Source organism: Anopheles funestus, chromosome 2RL (assembly GCF_943734845.2).
Source record: "Anopheles funestus chromosome 2RL, idAnoFuneDA-416_04, whole genome shotgun sequence".
Taxonomy (NCBI): Eukaryota; Metazoa; Arthropoda; class Insecta; order Diptera; family Culicidae; genus Anopheles; species Anopheles funestus.
The window spans coordinates 60,680,625-60,698,667 of NC_064598.1; the positions used below are offsets into that span (position 1 = coordinate 60,680,625).

Below are 18,043 nucleotides of genomic sequence, written 5' to 3' on the forward strand. Positions count from 1 at the left end.
GAAGATCATATAAGTGAAATAGAAACCAATTACAATTCAAGTTATAAAATTATAACGCAAGCAATTAACACTCATCTTGAAAATAATAAAAAGCTCAAGTTAGAAGAAACAAAAACATCAACAAAACACCATAGAATTCAAGAAATAGCAAAAATGGCTGTATTCGATTTTAAAACGGCAAATTGTTTAGTATCCATATACGATGGTTCGGCTGAACATTATAACGCTTTTGAAGATTCAGTCCAAATATTAAAAGAAATAACCACCAGGATAATAATAACCAGATCAGGAACAAATGTTAGTAAAATTCTTAAAATCAAAACTAACAGGTAAAGCTAGGGCTGGATTGCTAAATAATATAGCATTGGTTAAAGATCTGGTTGACAATGTAAAGAGCAGATGACAAGAAAGAATTGATGCTAGCAAAATTACAACAGAACTAAAGGCCATAAAAGCAAAAAATTCTAAATCACTTTGCCAGGAAGTAGAACTTTTAACAGCAAAATGAAAAGTAATCTATATGGAACAACAAATACCAGAAAAGGTCGCAAATGACATGATTGTAAAACTCGGAGTAGACACAATCATAGAGAAAGTCCAAAACAGGGAAACAAAAACACTACTAAAAGCTGGTAAATTTAATAACATAGCTGAAGCAACTCAAAAAGTTGTCGAAAATGATAACACGGCTGATGCACAAATCTTAACAATACACAAAAATGATAGCAACTGTTACAAAAACAATTATCAAAGACAAAATTACAACCCTAGCTACAATTACAATTGTAAAACACTGATACCGTCGCGCTTAGAATTTATTCCGCGAAGGTATCAGCGATTTACATGGTGGCTCCAGAGAGGAGATTACAGAGTCTCGCGCGCAAGTGTAATCTCAAAAGAACGAACTTGCGTTCAAGGTGTGCTGTCGCCAAGAACAGCTGTGTGTAAAAGAAATAAATAGTGAAGTGTGCATCCAGATGTGTCTGCCACGCGACCAGGAGGAGCTCGATCGAGAAAACATCTTGGAGGTTCGACCGCGAGGCGTTCAACAGTGGATCGAGGTGATAGAGGAACCAGCTGCTGAGGAACCAGCTGCTGCGGAACCGGAAGACCAAGGCGAGCCGTGTAACATCGGCGGTTGGGACGAGGACGAGTGGGATCGTCTATTTGCTGAGGAGCTTGCACGTCAACGGGAGAACCCGGAAGACAACGAAGACGTGCATCCCGGGGAACCAGAAATTCTTAACTATCAAGAATTTCAGGTAGAATCAGACGACGACGAATACTACTTTAGTCGTTATCGCGTGCCCACCTACGACGACACGGACGAAGTGATAGCGACGACTATAAGCGCCATCACGCAGACGCTGAACGAAGGCCGTCCAATTCCAATTGATGTCCTTGAAGAGCTCGAGGATATCTTTAACAGCTACGTCAACTTCAAGATACTACCGAGGGATGCGTACCCTAGGATAGTACATCTGCAGTATCAGTGTTTGTAGAGCGGAGTACTTAAGTAAAAATCGCGTCTTCGCGTAAATTCCACTCCAGTGGATTATATGGTGGCTCCAGAGAGGAGTTATAGTTAAAAGTGATTAAAAGTGATTAAAAAGTTCAAAGTTAAATCACTTGAAAGTTAGTGAAATTAAACCGTGGTTTAAGTGTTTGGTTCAAGTTTAAAGTTTGTAACGTCAACCATTTTATTCCCTTAGTGAGTTACTCGTTACTAGTTGTGCTTCGGAGGAGGAGTACAACGACCGACTAGGTTTTGTCCCGGATTGGGATAACACTGAGGAATTAGCAAGCGACTTGCTAAAATACCAAACGGCGAAGAGCACTGCGGTACCGGAGGTCTTAGAAAAAGACATCCAAACAACGGTAAAGCTCTTCCGCGCCGGAAAAATCTGGCCGCGACTCTGTTATAGCATCCTCTGCGAGCTTCAGTGGGAGCTGATTTGCATCGACAACGGTAAACCGTTAAACGAAGAGCGCAGTAACCTGGAGGAAAATCTAAAAACTTGGGGAATAAAAATTGTAAAACTGGAAAAATCGCTTCCACTATATTCGAAAAATCATCTTGATAAGAAAGAAATCTCCGCCGTCGAAATTCACCTCATTAAGTTTCCGTCGCTTTAAGTGTTGTGCTCGATTAACTATTAAAGGAACGTTAGTGTTTACGCTGTTGTTGTGAACGCAACGATCAATCGTTCTAATTCTCGTTTTAAATACATTTCAAACTATTATATGTTCATTTAAGAGAATTACAAGCCATAGATTAGACTCGACGTCGATCAGGACGAACGTAGCACAGGCAATAACTTCGAGAAGAAAATGAACAAAGAATGGTACGCCGTTCTTAATAAACAGGATGCTACGCGGGATCGCCTGGCCAACTTAGGTTCATATCTACTGTTACGTACACGACAAAATTCAAAGCGTACGCGTGAGAAAATTCGAACTATCGTAAGAAAGGGAATTTGAAATAGCTACGCCAACATAAACATGTTGACATCCTAGAAAAGCCATGTGTGTAATCTCAGCTTTCAGGTCGAATAATGTTCTACGAGAAAACGACATAGCGCAAGCACGAGCACCAAAGTTTCAGGCAATATCATAAAACGTCCAAAAAGGACGAAGCACTTACAATCTTACAACGAACGAGAACAGTCGCGTCCGCGTTGCATTTCCGCGAACTTAAGTAAAAATCGCGTCTTCGCGTAAATTCCACTCCAGTGGATTATATGGTGGCTCCAGAGAGGAGTTGAAGTGAAAAAAGTGTAAAATCCTGTTTAAACTCAACTCCAGTGTCGAACTGTTCAAATTTAAAGTGAATAACAGTTCAAATGAACTTGTTTGAAAAGTTAGTGAACTGAAATAGCGTTTATAGAAAGTGTTTGTAGTTGTGAACAATTTTGTAACGTCAACCATTTTATTCCCTCAGTAAGTTCCTTCATTACAAGTTGTACTTCAGAGGAGGAGTACAAAGATCGACTAGGTTTTGTTCCGGACTGGGACAATACCGAGGAATTAGCAAACGACTTGCTAAAATACCAGGCGACGATTCAGCACGCGGTGCCGGAGGTCTTAGACAGAGACATCCAAACAACGGTGAATCTTCTCCGAGCCGGAAAAATTTGGCCACGACGCTGTCACAGCATCCTCTGCGAGCTGCAGTGGGAAGCTGATCTGCATCGACAGCGGTAAACCGCTGAACGAAAAGCGCGGTAACCTGGAGGAAAACCTAAAATCTTGGGGAATAAAAATTGTAAAACTATAAATTCCGGAAACAGAGATTATTTCAAAGAAATCCGAAAGAAAAATGTCCGCTCCTGAAATTTCGCTTCCACTATATTCGAAAAAATCATCTCGAGAAGAAAGAAATCTCCGCCCTCGAAATTCAGCTCGTTAAGTTCCTATCGCTCTAAGTGTTGTGCTCGATTAACTATTAAAGGAACGTTAGTGCTTACGCTGTGTTGAAAAGGTTTTTTCTTGCGCAAGAAGTTTCAGAGTAAACCGTACTTCGCGCGGTGAACTCTAGTGGTTCGAAGTGGATCTTCATTGAGCGCTTCGAACAATTACATGGTGGCTCCAGAGAAGAGTTTGCAAGCTTGCGCATAATTGCATCCTCTGTGATCGAACTCACAAAAGTACGGTGTGCTGTCGCCAAAAGAACAGCTGTGTGTTAGCTTCGTGTAGTGAGAAATAAAAAGTGAAGTGCGCACCCACCAGATGTGTCTACCAGGATTCCAGGAGGAACTTGACAGAGAAAACATTGTGGAGGTTCGACTGCGGGACGACCAGCAGTGAGACGTCGAGATCGAGGAACCAGCTGCTGAGGAACCAGAAGCCCAAGTCGAGCCGTGGTACAGCGGCGGTTGGGACGAGGACGAGTGGGATCGTCTATTTGCCGAGGAGCTGGCACGTCAACGGGAGAACCCGGAAGACAACGAAGACGTGCATCCCGGGGAACCAGAGATTCTTGATTATCAAGAATTTCAGGAAGAATCGGACAACGACGAATATTACTTTAGTCGTTATCGCGTACCAACCTACGACGACACGGACGAGGTGATAACGACGACTATAAACGCCATCGTGCAGACGCTGAACGAAGGCCGACACATTCCAAGCGATATCCTTGAAGAGTTCGAGGATATCTTGAATAGCTACGCCAATTTCAAAATACTACCGAGGGATGCGTACCCTAGGATAGTACATTTGCAGTACCAGTGTCTGTAGAGCGGAATAGGTGAAGTGCGTGAAATGATTAAATAAAAAAAAACAATCTCAAATCAGTGCGTAGACTATCATAGTGTCACTATCCGAAAGAAAAACATACAGAAAGAAACATTTACGAAAGAAAAAAATTGAGAAACTTTGAAAGAAAATTATAGTGAGTCATCCGAAAAACAACGATTGCAAGGAATCATTGTTTGTGCTTCGCCAATAAGAGTCCAGTTGGTGCTTTAGGAAAGAAATTCAGACCAAGGAGTCAGGTAAGTGAATTATATTCTTATAAGCAAGGCTGGAAATCTCTGATTCGTCCAAAATGCCTTATCCGTTTGTTTTGAATGTTAATGGCAGTTGCCGACTCTGCACAGCGGAGGATACCGCTGAGGAGAGTATGGTTGCTTGTACAGAGTGTGACCGATGGTTTCACTTGAAATGTGCAAAGCTAACGCGGAAACCATCACCTGAAGAGTGCTGGTTATGCCGCAAATGCCAACAAATAAAGTATGAGCTTAATCGGCAAAGGGATGAATTTAAGGCTTTCCAAGAAAGAGAGGCTAGGAATAAGGAAGAAATTGAGGCCCTGCTGGAAAGAGAAGCAAAAAATAAGGAGAACTTCAGACTTTCAGAAAAGAATAAGGTTGAAAAGGAATCAACCAGTACAGAGGGAAGTTCAAGTAAAGATCGATCTCTCGAAGAAATTGTATCACAATTGATCATTAGCCAACAACAGCAAACGAGGGTGTTGCGAACGCGACCAACAAGGAATCAAAAAATATGAAACATTAAATATCTTAAACCAACCGTTTTCTGTGGCCTTAGGTTTTAGGTAACAATCGCGAGCATACAGGAAAGCACGAAAAAAAGGGAATTTGAAATAGCTACGCCAACATAAACATGTTGACATCCTAGAAAATCCATGTGTGTAATCTCAGCTTTCAGGTCAAAATAATGTTCTATGAGAAAACGACATAGCGCAAGCACGAGCATCAAAGGGGAAGGACGAGAAAAGAGCGTAAGCGCAATTACATATCGATGCATCTCAAGGACCATATGCAAACATTAACATAAAAAGATCCCAAATCCTTTACCCACTTCATACGTTGCGTAACATGATCATAGTTTCACGCAATATCATAAAACGTCCAAAAAGGACGAAGCACTAGCAATCTAACCGGCTTCGAGTCATTAGTTGAGTTGGTAGTCAAATTGAACGGAGGTCCGCCGCTGGAAACTTATTTCGAATTTATTCGTTAAAAGGCTAGCAGCCCGACCCGCTAAATTGACAAAAAGGCCTTCACTTCTAAGGAACTGCGCGAGAGTTCTCGGTTAAGAACCTTCGCGGAATATATTCTATTCGCGACGGTGTCAGCGAATTACATGGTGGCTCCAGAGAGGAAGTTACAAAAGTCTCGCGCACAAGTGTAATCTCTAAAGAACGAACTTGCGTTCAAGGTGTGCTGTCGCCATAAGAACAGCTGTACAAATCCGAAGTAATCAAGTCGATCCAAGTGCGGTTTCGGTAGTAGTGAAAACCTAGTGTATTAAATGTGCCCTCCCTTCAATTACGTGGTACAAGAGGTGGAACTTCCGGAGGAACCGTTCCACAACCCAGCCGACGAAGAAAACTGGGACGAGCGAGACCCGCTCCCAGTAAATTATTGGACAGCTTTAGAGGCGGAATCACCCTTCATCGAAGATTGGGAAGACAATCTAGCTCCGGAAGTAGATTGGGACATTAACGAGTCGCCATATGAAACGGAGCAAGAAGAGTGGGAAGCGAGGCTGCCGTTTTTACCCACTTGGGAGAATACAGAGGTATTAATAGTGGAAATCGGTGAAGAAATTCTGCGGGCCTTCCAACAAGGTCGAGTAATACACGAGACTGTTTTGGACGATTTTGAGAGGATCGCAGAAGATTTCCGAAATATTCGGATTTTACCGCGAAATGCGTATCCTATACTATCGGAAATAATGTATAATGTAATAAAAGAAAATTAATCAAAGTTTTTGTGAAGTTGGTAAATGTATAGAACTGAAAGAAACAATTCCGAAAGAAAATTCTGAAAAACTCTGAAAGAAACATTTACGAAAGAAAAATTTGAAAAACTTTGAAAGAAAAATTATAGTGAGTCATCCGAAAACAACGATTACAAGGGATCATTGTTTGTGCTTCGCCATAAGAGTCCAGTCGGTGCTTAGGAACAAATTCAACCCAGGAAAAAGGTAAGTGAATTATATTCTTATAAAGCAAGGCTGGAAATCTCTGATTCGTCCAAAATGCCTTATCCGTTTGTTTTGAATGTTAACGGCAGTTGCCGACTCTGCACAGCGGAGGATACCGTTGAAGAGAGTATGGTTGCTTGTACAGAGTGTGACCGATGGTTTCACTTGAAATGTGCCAAGCTGACGCGGAAACCATCACCTGAAGAGTGCTGGTTATGCCGCAAATGCCAACAAATTAAGTACGAACTCAATAGGAAAGAGGACGCACTTAAGGCTGCTCAAGAAAGAGAGGCCAAGAATAAGGAAGAAATAAAGGCGCTTCAAGAGGCGGAAGCAAAACATAGGGATGAGCTCAGGGCCTTAACAGAAGGCGCAAATAAGGTTGAAATTGCCGAACGGGAATCAACCGAAGTAGTAGGGAATCCAGAAAAGGAACCATCCCTTGGGAAAATGATTTCTCAATTAATAGTTAGCCAACAACAGCAAACGAAGGAATTCGTTAAACTGATGGCAACTAATGGTGGAGAATCCGCCAAAATGGGGGTCCTGATCAGAAGACAGGCCCTAATGCAACTACCTAGATTTGATGGCAGTCCCAAACAATGGCCAAACTTTAAGAAAACATTTGAGGACACAACCCGAGAAGGGGAGTTTTCTAATTTAGAAAACTTAAATCGTCTCAAGCAGGTTTTGTATGGAACGGCTTATAAAAGCGTTCAGCAATTGATGATGGAGGCCGAAAATGTACCCGAGATTATAAAACGTTTGGATGAACTTTTCGGTAGACCCGACTTGGTATACTTGGAGTTGCTAAACGATCTCCAAAAATTACGGAAAGATTCAAGAAACATAATCTCGGACATGACTAGTGCACTGGAGAACATCATCAAAAATGTTACTCTAATGGGGCAACCGACATATCTAAATGATCATAGGCTAGTGATGGATTTAACGGCCAAGTTACCGCATCACATTCAAGTGAAAAGAGCGAAACACATGGTGGCCGCTTCATCGCCACTAGCTGTTCAAAATTTAGAAGAACTATGTCAGTGGCTGAAACCATACGCCAAAACGGCGGAAATGATGAATACCATTTCAATCCATACGCAAAAGGGAAATATCCATTTGCATGAACAGGGAACGTCAGGAAGACAGGCCACAAATCATAGGGAAAGGCAAATTACGCAGACAAACAAGGGTTGTCTGATATGTAACAAACCGCATGCGACGGTTAAATGCTACGCATTGGTGAAACAAACTCCTCCCGAGCGAGTAAAGACTGCAATTGGTAAACAGCTGTGTTTTGGGTGTTTGAACTCAAACAAACACAGCATGAAGGATTGCAAGATCGCAAAACCGTGCGGAATAGCAGGCTGTTCGGATAAACATCACAAGATGCTTCACGTAAAGCAAGTCGTTCCAATACAACCCGAACAGATAAACAGCCACCACGATGTGGAAGTAACTTGGACGACTCATTATCAGACCTTACCGGTCAAGTTGATAAATGGAGATAAGACAATTCAGACTTATGCGTTCTTGGACCCGGGATCATCGCTGACAATGATAGAAGCAAAAGTTGCTAGTCTATTGAATTTAGAAGGACCGAACATACCGCTTCAACTTACTTGGGCACAAGGCATAAAAGCGGTCCAAGAAACCAGTCAGCAGGTCCAGTTGGTTATCAAAGGCACTACGAAAAAGGGTTATCGTTTAAAGGATGTGAGGACAATCAAAGAATTGAAATTACCCCTACAATCGTTACATTATGGCGAAATAAGTGACAGATACCCATGTTTGAGAGGACTACCGATAGAAAGTTGTAATAAGGTACGTCCTACGATCCTGATAGGATTGAATAATAACCATTTATTAATGGGTCTGAAGCATAGACCAGGTAAACCGGGGGAACCGATTGGTATGAAAACCAGACTAGGCTGGTTAATCTACGGAAAATTGAGCAACGAGGGAACAAAGAATGATCACACCATGATAATCCAAGAGGAGGATAACATGCGTGAAATGATGCAGAAATACTTCTCAGTAGAAGATTTCGGAGTAAACCCAGTTGCACAATTGCCAGAATCCGAAGAAGAAAAACGAGCAAAAACCATCTTGAAAAATACCTTGGCCTTTAAAGATGGACGATATGAGGTTGGTTTGTTGTGGAGAAAAGATAACCACGTGTTTCCATGGAGTCTAGACAACGCAATGTCAAGACTAAAGGGACTGGAATACAAATTGGAAAAGGATCCAGCCTTAAAAGAATGGGCGATAACTACGTTTAAAAGCTACGCAGAAAAAGGTTATGCCAGAAAACTCGAACCTGTGGAGATAATAAAAGATGTCTCACCATTGTTACATTGTTACTTGCCTCATTTCATTGTTGTCAACAAAAATAAGGAACCGCCGAAGCCGCGGTTAGTTTTTGATGCGGCAGCAAAAATAAGGGGACAATCCCTTAATTGTGCGTTGCTATCAGGACCTGATAGTACAACCTCTCTGTTTGGCATACTAGTAAGATTCCGTGAAGGAAAATATGCAATATGTGGTGATATCAAGGAAATGTTCCACCAAGTGAGGATTCGAAAGGAAGATCAGAACGCTCAGCGTTTCATATGGCGTAATTGCGAAAACCGATACCCGGATATGTATGTCATGCAAGTAATGACATTCGGGTCAACATGCTCGCCATCATGCGCGCAAGCTGCTAAAAATGCAAACGCTGAACGTTTAAAACAAAAATATCCGATGGCATTAACACCAATAATAAATCAACACTACGTCGATGATTACGACGACAGTTTTAATTCGCTCAATACAGCGAAAGAGACTGTCAAACAAGTAATTCAAACACACGACGAGGGTGGATTTTTTATCACTAAATTCTGTTCGAATAGCAAGGAATTAATTGCATCCGTACCGACAGATAGAGTTGACTCGGAAGCTATTAAGATGCTAGATGATCAAGAAGAGGATTCACCCAAGATCTTGGGGGTTTACTGGAATACGGCCAAGGATAAGTTGGGATTTCGCTCTAAATTAACGGCGCTTCCACAAGAGGTTTTAACCAGATTGAGACCTCCCACGAAAAGGGAAGTATTGTCCTTCACCATGAGCGCTTTCGACCCACTTGGATTGATATCACACATAACGATTCACGGGAAAATATTGATGCAAGAACTACACAAGGAAACAAGCGAGTGGGATGTTCCATTATCGCAGAAATTGTTCGAAACATGGAACTCATACCTTGAGAGTATCGAACAAGTGAACCACGTTAGAATTCCAAGATGGATCTTAAACACGCCAGGATCAGAAATTGAATTGCATGTTTTCGTTGACGCCTCCGAAATGGCCTTCGCAACACCGTTTATATGGTACTTCACGGATCGTCCTCAAAGCACTCTTGTTAAACTAAACCTTTGAAGCACTTGGCGCAATATTCTTGTTACGGGCACTGCACACTAAAGTCTTTTGCAAGAATACACCCCCGAATTGATCGCAATTCATTACTTGCACCGCTGTGCCACCACTAACGATTATATTTCACTGATCCTCAGATCCGGGTAGTCCAGCAATCGTTTTATAGGAACACACTGTTGTTTTTACACGGCGGCAGCACGTCACCATTGCATCTGAATAAACCCTTATGCCTTTTATGCGATACTTCATGGATCGTCCTCAGAGCACTCTTGTTAAACTAAATCTTTGAAGCACTTGATGCAATATTCTTGTGACGGGCACTGCACACTAAAGTCTTTTGCAAGAATACACTTCCGAATTGAATCTTTGAAGCACTTATCACTCGATATTCTTGTTATAGGCACCACATACTGAATCGATATTCTTGTTATAGGCACCACATACTGAATCGGCAAGGATCCAGACCTGAATTGACCGCTATGATAACAACACTACTTATATTTCACATATCCTCAGTTCCATAATATACCAATGTATGCGAGAATCAACTGTTCTTGAAGGTTTATACGAACACAATGTTGGTTTGATACGGTAACAGTACGTCTTTGTAAACCAAGTTCGTTCGATGTTGAAGTTGATCGCGCAAAAATGTGTTAATTCAGAAACAACACACGATCGCTTCTGCTTCTGTTGTGAAGTTTGTTCGTTGTACGATAAATTGCTACGTAGAATGAAACGGATCAGGCTAGTTAACTAGTGCCAGCATCCGAAAGCAAGGCAGAGAAAGAATTGACAACGGTTCGAATGAACGTAACACGTCCGTTTGTTTCTGAATTTTAACTACAAGTGGTTGATCACTTGAAAAAGTTCGGGCTTATATGCTATTGATGCGGGGCATATTTTTACAATGTATTGGTGCGCACATATGTTCTTTGCTTGTATTAGCTTCCCACGATCTTCGTACGTAAACACTTTACGGGTATGCTTTTCGTGGGTTTTTTTGGAGCAATACATTTTTATACCCTTTGCCAATCGATGTTTAAAAAAAGCAAAAGGGAAAGGGTAAAAGAAGTTTCCTGTTTATTTTAACCCAGCTCGACGATTTGAAAGATTTTTTTGCGTACCTCACAATAAAATATAAATATATTGATATATTTATATATGATATTAATGATATCGTGATATAAATTGTTGATTTGACGCCGGGTTCTCCAAATGTTTTGTTTATCCTTTATAAAAATGTGCTTATCCTTTTTTTTGCCCCTATACCGTTATACCCTAACGAGTACGCGAGGTACACTTCGTTGTTCCCAACACCAGTGGTAATCAAAGTTGCTTAGTCACCTTATTTTAGAATAGTGATAATTAGAATAGAATAGAGATAATTAAGCTCGTTAGTTAAGTCGATAGTTAAGCTTAATCGGCTCGTCCCCTTTGCTCCTTTCGTTTCATTTACTTCTTTATGCACCGATCGTTCTTTAGCGTATCTGCTACACTTCCAGCAATAAATGCATTATTTTAATTGTGGACATACATACTATGTCAAAATGATTCCCTTTGAAGAAACAGGATAACTGAAAAATCCTACTAAAAGGTAGAAACAAGGCATATAGGTAAACATGGAAAAAGGATCGCATTCAGCCCACGCGCACAGGTAAAAAAAGACACACCCTCCTCATCGAAGGCCAACCACAACATAATAAACCACGAAGCAGAATGTAAGGTAGAACGCATAAAACTAAATATGTTTAGTTCAAACCAAAATCTTAAAATAACATGAACAGGAAACTACACTAGACAAGAAAGATCCTAGATACATAGGTACAAACGCACAACAGGATAGTGATCATAAAAATGCAATACCCAAGAAAAGACAAAGCAGTTAGAAATATGCCTGAATACAAGATCATAAAATAGAGAAATTCAAAAGCAGTCATATGTATTAGTATTACTGCAGTTTTTAAATGTTATAATGATTCTTACACTTGCATGTTATTATTTCAAGATCGTTGAAGTCCCCCGATCACTGGTAAAGTCTCAATGCGTCCAACAACCGTTGATTTAACGGGAAGTAAGTCCGCGTTAGTTTACCAAGTGGTGGACCGATACAAATGGGACTTGATAAAAAAGTGGTTCTACGCCATAAATATATTCTAGTTCTCTTCACCCTCATCATTTCGATCGTGTGATTACGTTAGTTACACTCTGTAACGATAACACAAGACAAACAAGCGAAAGACAAACGAAAATAAATAAGAAACAATTCTGAACGACGTCGTACTTAAGTACTTTATGGCGACGTACACATGGAGGTTCATGAGACATCCAACAAAGCGGAAGTCATACAAAATTTAAAAAAAAACGGGTCCTGCCCTGTACGCGTCCACCAATCACGAAGCGAAAGACGATTCGAGGATTCGGGAAAGAGGATTCGCCCACGCCCTGCCCACGTCCATAAGTAACTTCGTAGAAAGCCGAAACAAACCCTCTATGCTTACTGCACGTGTTAACAATGAGCACCTTTCAGTGTTGCTAACCGCCACCGACAAAAAAATACTGTTTGCAACAACAGCAGAATTGATCGACATAGCCGTGTCGATCCCGATGTCGGTCGACATAGCCGGTTCCCGTCCCGTTATTTTTTTCAAAAAATTTAGTAAAACTAGACGATTTGAAATTCAATCTTAAAATAGAGAAATGAATCCATCAGAACAGTCACATTTAATTCCACCGGCCCACGTTTTTCTGCTCGGAACAAATTTCGGGATAAAATTATCCTGAGGCATAAAAAAATGCATTTTTGGTTTAGTTCAGACCAAAATCACCAGATGGCGCTCAATAAATTAGTGTTTTCGGACGTTTTTCATAAGCTTCCTTCTGACAATGGTAATTTGCTCAATTGTAAGGGGTTCTAGTTTCGGTTTTTTGTTTTTAATACTTTATATAATAGCAATGGTTTACTTTTTTATTCATTTTGAGAGGTACAAAGTTGTTTCTACCACTTTTTTGGGTTTTTCGGTACGACAATTATAGGTAATTTTTCATCCGTCGGACACACATTTCTAAAATCACACCACATTAGTTGAATACTGTTCAGGCTCTTAATATCCACCTGTATAAGGATATATGTATATAGGTAGGAAAAAAAATCGAAATCACCTTTGAAAACAAAAACGCCCTAAGCGGAATGGAAATTGGGGCCCCAATACTAAAGAGAGTCGCACTGTTGATAAACTTAAATCAATTTTGCATAGATCCACTATGACCGATCGGAGGAAGCGCCAAAAATTTGAGGGCCCTTTTTGCCTCGGGGCCTCACGCGTTCGCTTAGTTTGCGTAGTGGATGATCCGCCTCTGAGTAAGGAATGTTGCGGTAGGCATACCAGATCGTTATGTTCAGAAACAAATTATTCAGTCACTGAACGATCGACTTCGGGTGAGATTTGCCTTGGGATTCCCATAGGATTCGGGAACAGCTGTTTGCCAGATGCTTTCAGCACTTGGTCTTCTCCGCGGTACTACCTGAAAAGAACACTCCAGTGAAATCTGGGCAAGGTCCGTCGTTGGTGTACGATCAAGTTTGTGGTGGTATTCGTTTACGAATGTCATATCACTAGAGTCTTTTACAAAGGATCATTTTTCCCGAAATATTTTTTTAATACAGAAGAACAGGATTTCGATTCTGTTACGAATGCGAACGGAAGTCAAAACGGGTACGCGAGAAAACCATAACTATTGTAATCGTCCCTTTGGGTAGGACATAGCGCGATGCATAGACTAAGGTCGCGCATGCAACGATAAGGTCGAATAAGTTGATTGTTTCAAATTGTGACTTATCGCATGGGTTCTTTGGGAAAGACCATAATAGTTTTGGAAAGATCTTTCCGGCGATACCAGCAATAAGGCAAAGTAATAAAATCATGCGTCGAGTGAGTCGTACGAATGCCAAGGTAAGGTAACTTGTAAACCTAACCTCCTAGCTACGAGTCTTTTCTATGTGGCAATTCGAGAGGCACTCCACAAATAGAGACTTATATTGATCATTCAATTCAAGCCTATTTGTTAGAACCATTCGATCGCCTCCTCTTACAGATAATAAGCAAACAGTTTAAACATTTGATCCACCGTTAGGAATCCTGGTTAATCTAGGAAAAGGCGTAACGCCGGATTCCAATCTAACTGAAGGCAAGTAGAAACTTGGTCAAGAGTTTCTGGAGTTACCGGACTTCGCACGGTCAACTCCACAGCGGCGGAACTAATCTTTTACATTGCTCTGACCGCAACAGTTTCGTAGCATTGTTTTTTAGATAGCTTAACGTGTCCTTACTTCATGGTACATACGATATGTATGTGCAGTATACTGCGAGTTATATAATCTGCAAATCTGCGACCACATCCGCTTGTGTAAATTACTTATTACAGTGTAATAGCATTGGTTATTACAATAAACATATCATCAAGTTTATTCGCTTTCAACATACATGAAAGTAACATACATTCACCAAGTAAAAATATCTCTTAAGAATATTGCTGTAAAATACAATTTCTCACTTGATCTCTCGGGTCTTCTATAATTTGGTAGTCACTACCTTCACATTCTAAACAAACTAGTCCTAAATGATTGATAATCTTTACATCACGTGTTTGTTTGTTCTCTCAGTCGAAATTACTTTGCAAAGAATTCCCAGTGGTAACAAATCGTGCTTTTATAATGATTGAGCAAGTTTGGTACAATTATAAAGTCACTAGTACGTATAGTATCTAACCTAATATTAGTATGCAAGCGAACTCAGACGGAATGCGAAACAAATAATCTCTAACACCTGGAACATCTTTTCTTACATGACGTTCTTTTGGCACTTGAATTTCTTAAGCACTGAATAAAGGGAAGGCAAGAAATTGTGATAAAAAAGCACGAACATAATAACTCATCCTGATGGCAAAAGATTGTTAATGCGCAACAAATGAAAAAAAACGATAATACATATAATGTTAAACTATCTTTGCGTTCTTCTTCTTTGGGAATGCCCGTTTTGTCAATCACTTTAAGGCACTTTGCAGGATATTATCTTTATCGATTATTTACGATATTGATGTACGGTTAGAAAGTTTCTTCTAATTTTGCAGCTCTTCGTACGGAACTGCTTCCGTGCTTTGGGACCATTTTTTGATACTGCAGAATAGGAACACAATTGTCATAATAGTACCAATGGAACCAAAGAAGATACACACGTAGATCCCCAGCGACGGTAATGCGAGCGCCAACTATAATAAACATATGATATTAGTTAATAAAGAGCGGTATGGTTGACCGTACACACACAAATAGTACCTTTGCTTGTTCAGCAAGCTCTTGCGTAAGGGTAGCACGCTGACGGAACCATAACATCGGTATCATTACATCCGGTACATGCTTGTAGAAGCTACAGTGGATGGGGAAAACACATGCATCACATATGGCGATTTACGATACTTCGAGATTCAATCTGTACAACACAAACATACCTGAATCCACTTATCGGCTGTAGGTGTTCGTTGATTTGCAGCTGGGCACGAACATCTAATGGTATACCGGTTTTTGGCTCGATAGCCATATAGAACTCGTGCTCCGTTTGGTTCGGTTTCAGTCCAGTTACCGCATTTTGATAGCTTTCATCAGCCAGATAAAAGTGTGGAAAGGAGACAAACGTTGGTGAACCGTATTTGCATGCAGAAGCATTAAACACACCAGGTTTCAAATCAGGACACTGGGTAGGATTGGCATTGCACCAGCAGCTTGCTTCGGGATATTTCACCCCATTATCGAAGACACGATCGTCACCGACATACTTCATGCCCTGTACATTGTACAGTGAGACTTCCTCTGCGCTTTGCAGCGTTATAGAACGGCAGATGTCCGATGGGAAGAGTGTGATGTTCGGGGGAATGGTACTACGAGCGGGCCAAAGTTCACCAGAGGTACCATAGACTTCGCCACACTTACCCCGGTACATGCCCGTTCTTGGGGAACCGTTCCACTGGGTTAGAAAGCCCATTTCCTCCAAACCATCAGCACCTGTTTTCATTGTAAACGTTCCATCGAAGGTATCGCTCAGATTGCGCCCAACGAACCATCCAAATTTGTCAAAAGGTATGTTTAGTGTCGTAGTATTGAGAGTTTTCAACAGATCCAATAGTGGATCTTTAACACCCTCAAATAGCAGTTCGCGTACAGGTTTGTTTTTCCACAACAGAGAACCTTCCGTTTTGAGGAATATATCGATGAACGGTTTAAGCAAAGGGTATGTATTGCGTAAAAAATGGGCCGCATTCTGGAAAAAACAGGATGGTTAGTACAAAAAAATATTCTAACCGTAGAAGGCAGCCCAAACTCGTCTGTCCAGTACTTACCAATGTGATAACATTTAAATTTGTAACTTCATCATCCAGTGTACCTTTCGATAGTTCCGGTACAAAATGCCAGATCCGGCGCTGATCATACGTAACCGTGCCGTTATCATTCCATACAAGATTGACCCGTTCGTGAACCTCGGAAAAGGTGTACGGTCCCATTTCGACAAAGTTTGGTTTTACACTTTGATTCGTCTGTACTGCATCCGGATTGGTCCAGTTAAAGAAATACACTTCCAGGTACATCGGTATCGGTGTTCTGATCCAGTTGTCATAGTTTGACGACCCATTTTTGATTACAAGTTTCTGCGGAAGCAAGCAAGAAGAGTGAGCGAGTTAAACCATATTCATTAGCAATGTTCGTGATTAGCCGCGGGTAAACTTACATTATGCAGCACCTGATCAGACATGGATGGCCATAAGACGCCTAATGCAATTGCTAGCAGTATCAGGAATGCTGAGCAGCCGAGCGAAATAAATTTCTTTTGGAAGTCTGTACATGTTGAACACATTGTAGTTAATGGTTGGGGATAATTTGGTGTTGCGTTGGTAGATTGTGCTAGAATAGCTCGTTATTGCTTTGGTAGATGTGGCCGCATCGACTGCGGCTGTATGTAGGCTTGGTCCACTATACTATCAGCTCATCCGGTACGCTATAAGAAAATCAATGTATAAACATTATTTTAAATTGCTCTAAACAAGTGTTAAACTGTACGTCAGGGGAAACAAAAACCAGTTTCGCTAATTCTCTGACTTTATGCTTATCGCTAAGTCACGTAATTATCACATATGTGTCAGCTCATATGCTGCCATATGAGTGTTCCACATGATAAAATATTATTCATTCATCCCCAAACGTTAGTCACTGGAGACCAATGCAAGCTTCCGAGTGCATTGGCTTTCTTTGTCACAAATGCATAGCACAAAGTGGATTTGTGTAGCACATCTATTTGTGCAAAATTTGTTCTATGTTTCGTTTGGTAATTGAATTAAAGTCTAAATTCGTTTACAGTCAATCTTTTGTCGTGTAAATGGTTGTGTTATGCTTTCGTGAACTAATGCAACAGTTCGTAGATACGACAATGACTCATCGTAATCTATTCTACTGGTGCCAATCGCATGTGTCTGGTAGCACAGGTGAGAGGCCGTTATAACATTATGTACGACCTTGCCGGAATGTGAAGTCTGGGGAGAGAAATTGAGCTGCACTGCTATTACGTAGCAACGTGATGCAATTTTGAGATCGCATCGCACCGATGACTCCAACTATTCGGTTTGAAGCGAGGCTATGGACAAGTATTACGTAGAAACTTTGATCGAGCAACGTGTGAGGGTCGCACTTTAAATGGCGACTGCCGTAAACTGATAATCGTACAAGTAGACAATTTTGCTGATAACCATTGTTTGTTTTTGCCCGTCGATTCTCTACCCTGACCTAAGCGATACACTCATAGTTTGTTTGGTCGACGCAAGTAAGATGCACTACGAGCGATGATCATTTATAGCCATTTCACTTCGATCGACATAAGAATAATAACAATTTAAAAAGATAAGTCTATAAGACTACACAGAGCCAGCACTATAAGCGATAAATTTGATTCCTACATCCCTTATTCACAGTATTCAATCAATTTTAGCTTTCAGCAGAAGACTCATTAGAAACAGAGAGAAAATGAATAATACCGATGTGAAATAGTTTTCCACGCAAGAGCACTCGTGCAGAATTTTTGTGATACGATAACTGAATTGAAAGAACACAATTTTATAAACA

The 18,043-nt window shown here is 40.8% G+C and overlaps 3 protein-coding genes across 5 annotated transcripts in view; 1 reads left to right on the forward strand and 2 right to left on the reverse strand.

Annotated features, from left to right (window-relative positions):
- The window catches only part of LOC125762621 (protein croquemort-like), a 74,662-nt gene that overhangs the window by 56,516 nt on the left and 103 nt on the right, over window positions 1-18,043 (reverse strand). The gene's annotated exons all lie outside the window — the stretch shown is intronic.
- Window positions 771-5,239, forward strand: LOC125762650 (uncharacterized). Its single transcript, XM_049424996.1, has 2 exons — window positions 771-2,547; window positions 5,173-5,239. The coding sequence occupies exon 1, from the start codon at window positions 978-980 to the stop codon at window positions 1,500-1,502; it is 525 nt and encodes a 174-aa protein (XP_049280953.1). The 5' UTR covers window positions 771-977; the 3' UTR covers window positions 1,503-2,547; window positions 5,173-5,239.
- LOC125762620 (protein croquemort-like) lies at window positions 14,319-17,991 on the reverse strand. Its single transcript, XM_049424950.1, has 6 exons — window positions 17,956-17,991; window positions 16,659-16,925; window positions 16,273-16,578; window positions 15,388-16,193; window positions 15,215-15,305; window positions 14,319-15,147 (listed from the first exon to the last, which is right to left on the reverse strand). Exons 2-6 carry the CDS (start codon window positions 16,782-16,784, stop codon window positions 14,998-15,000), a joined length of 1,479 nt encoding a protein of 492 aa, XP_049280907.1. The 5' UTR covers window positions 16,785-16,925; window positions 17,956-17,991; the 3' UTR covers window positions 14,319-14,997.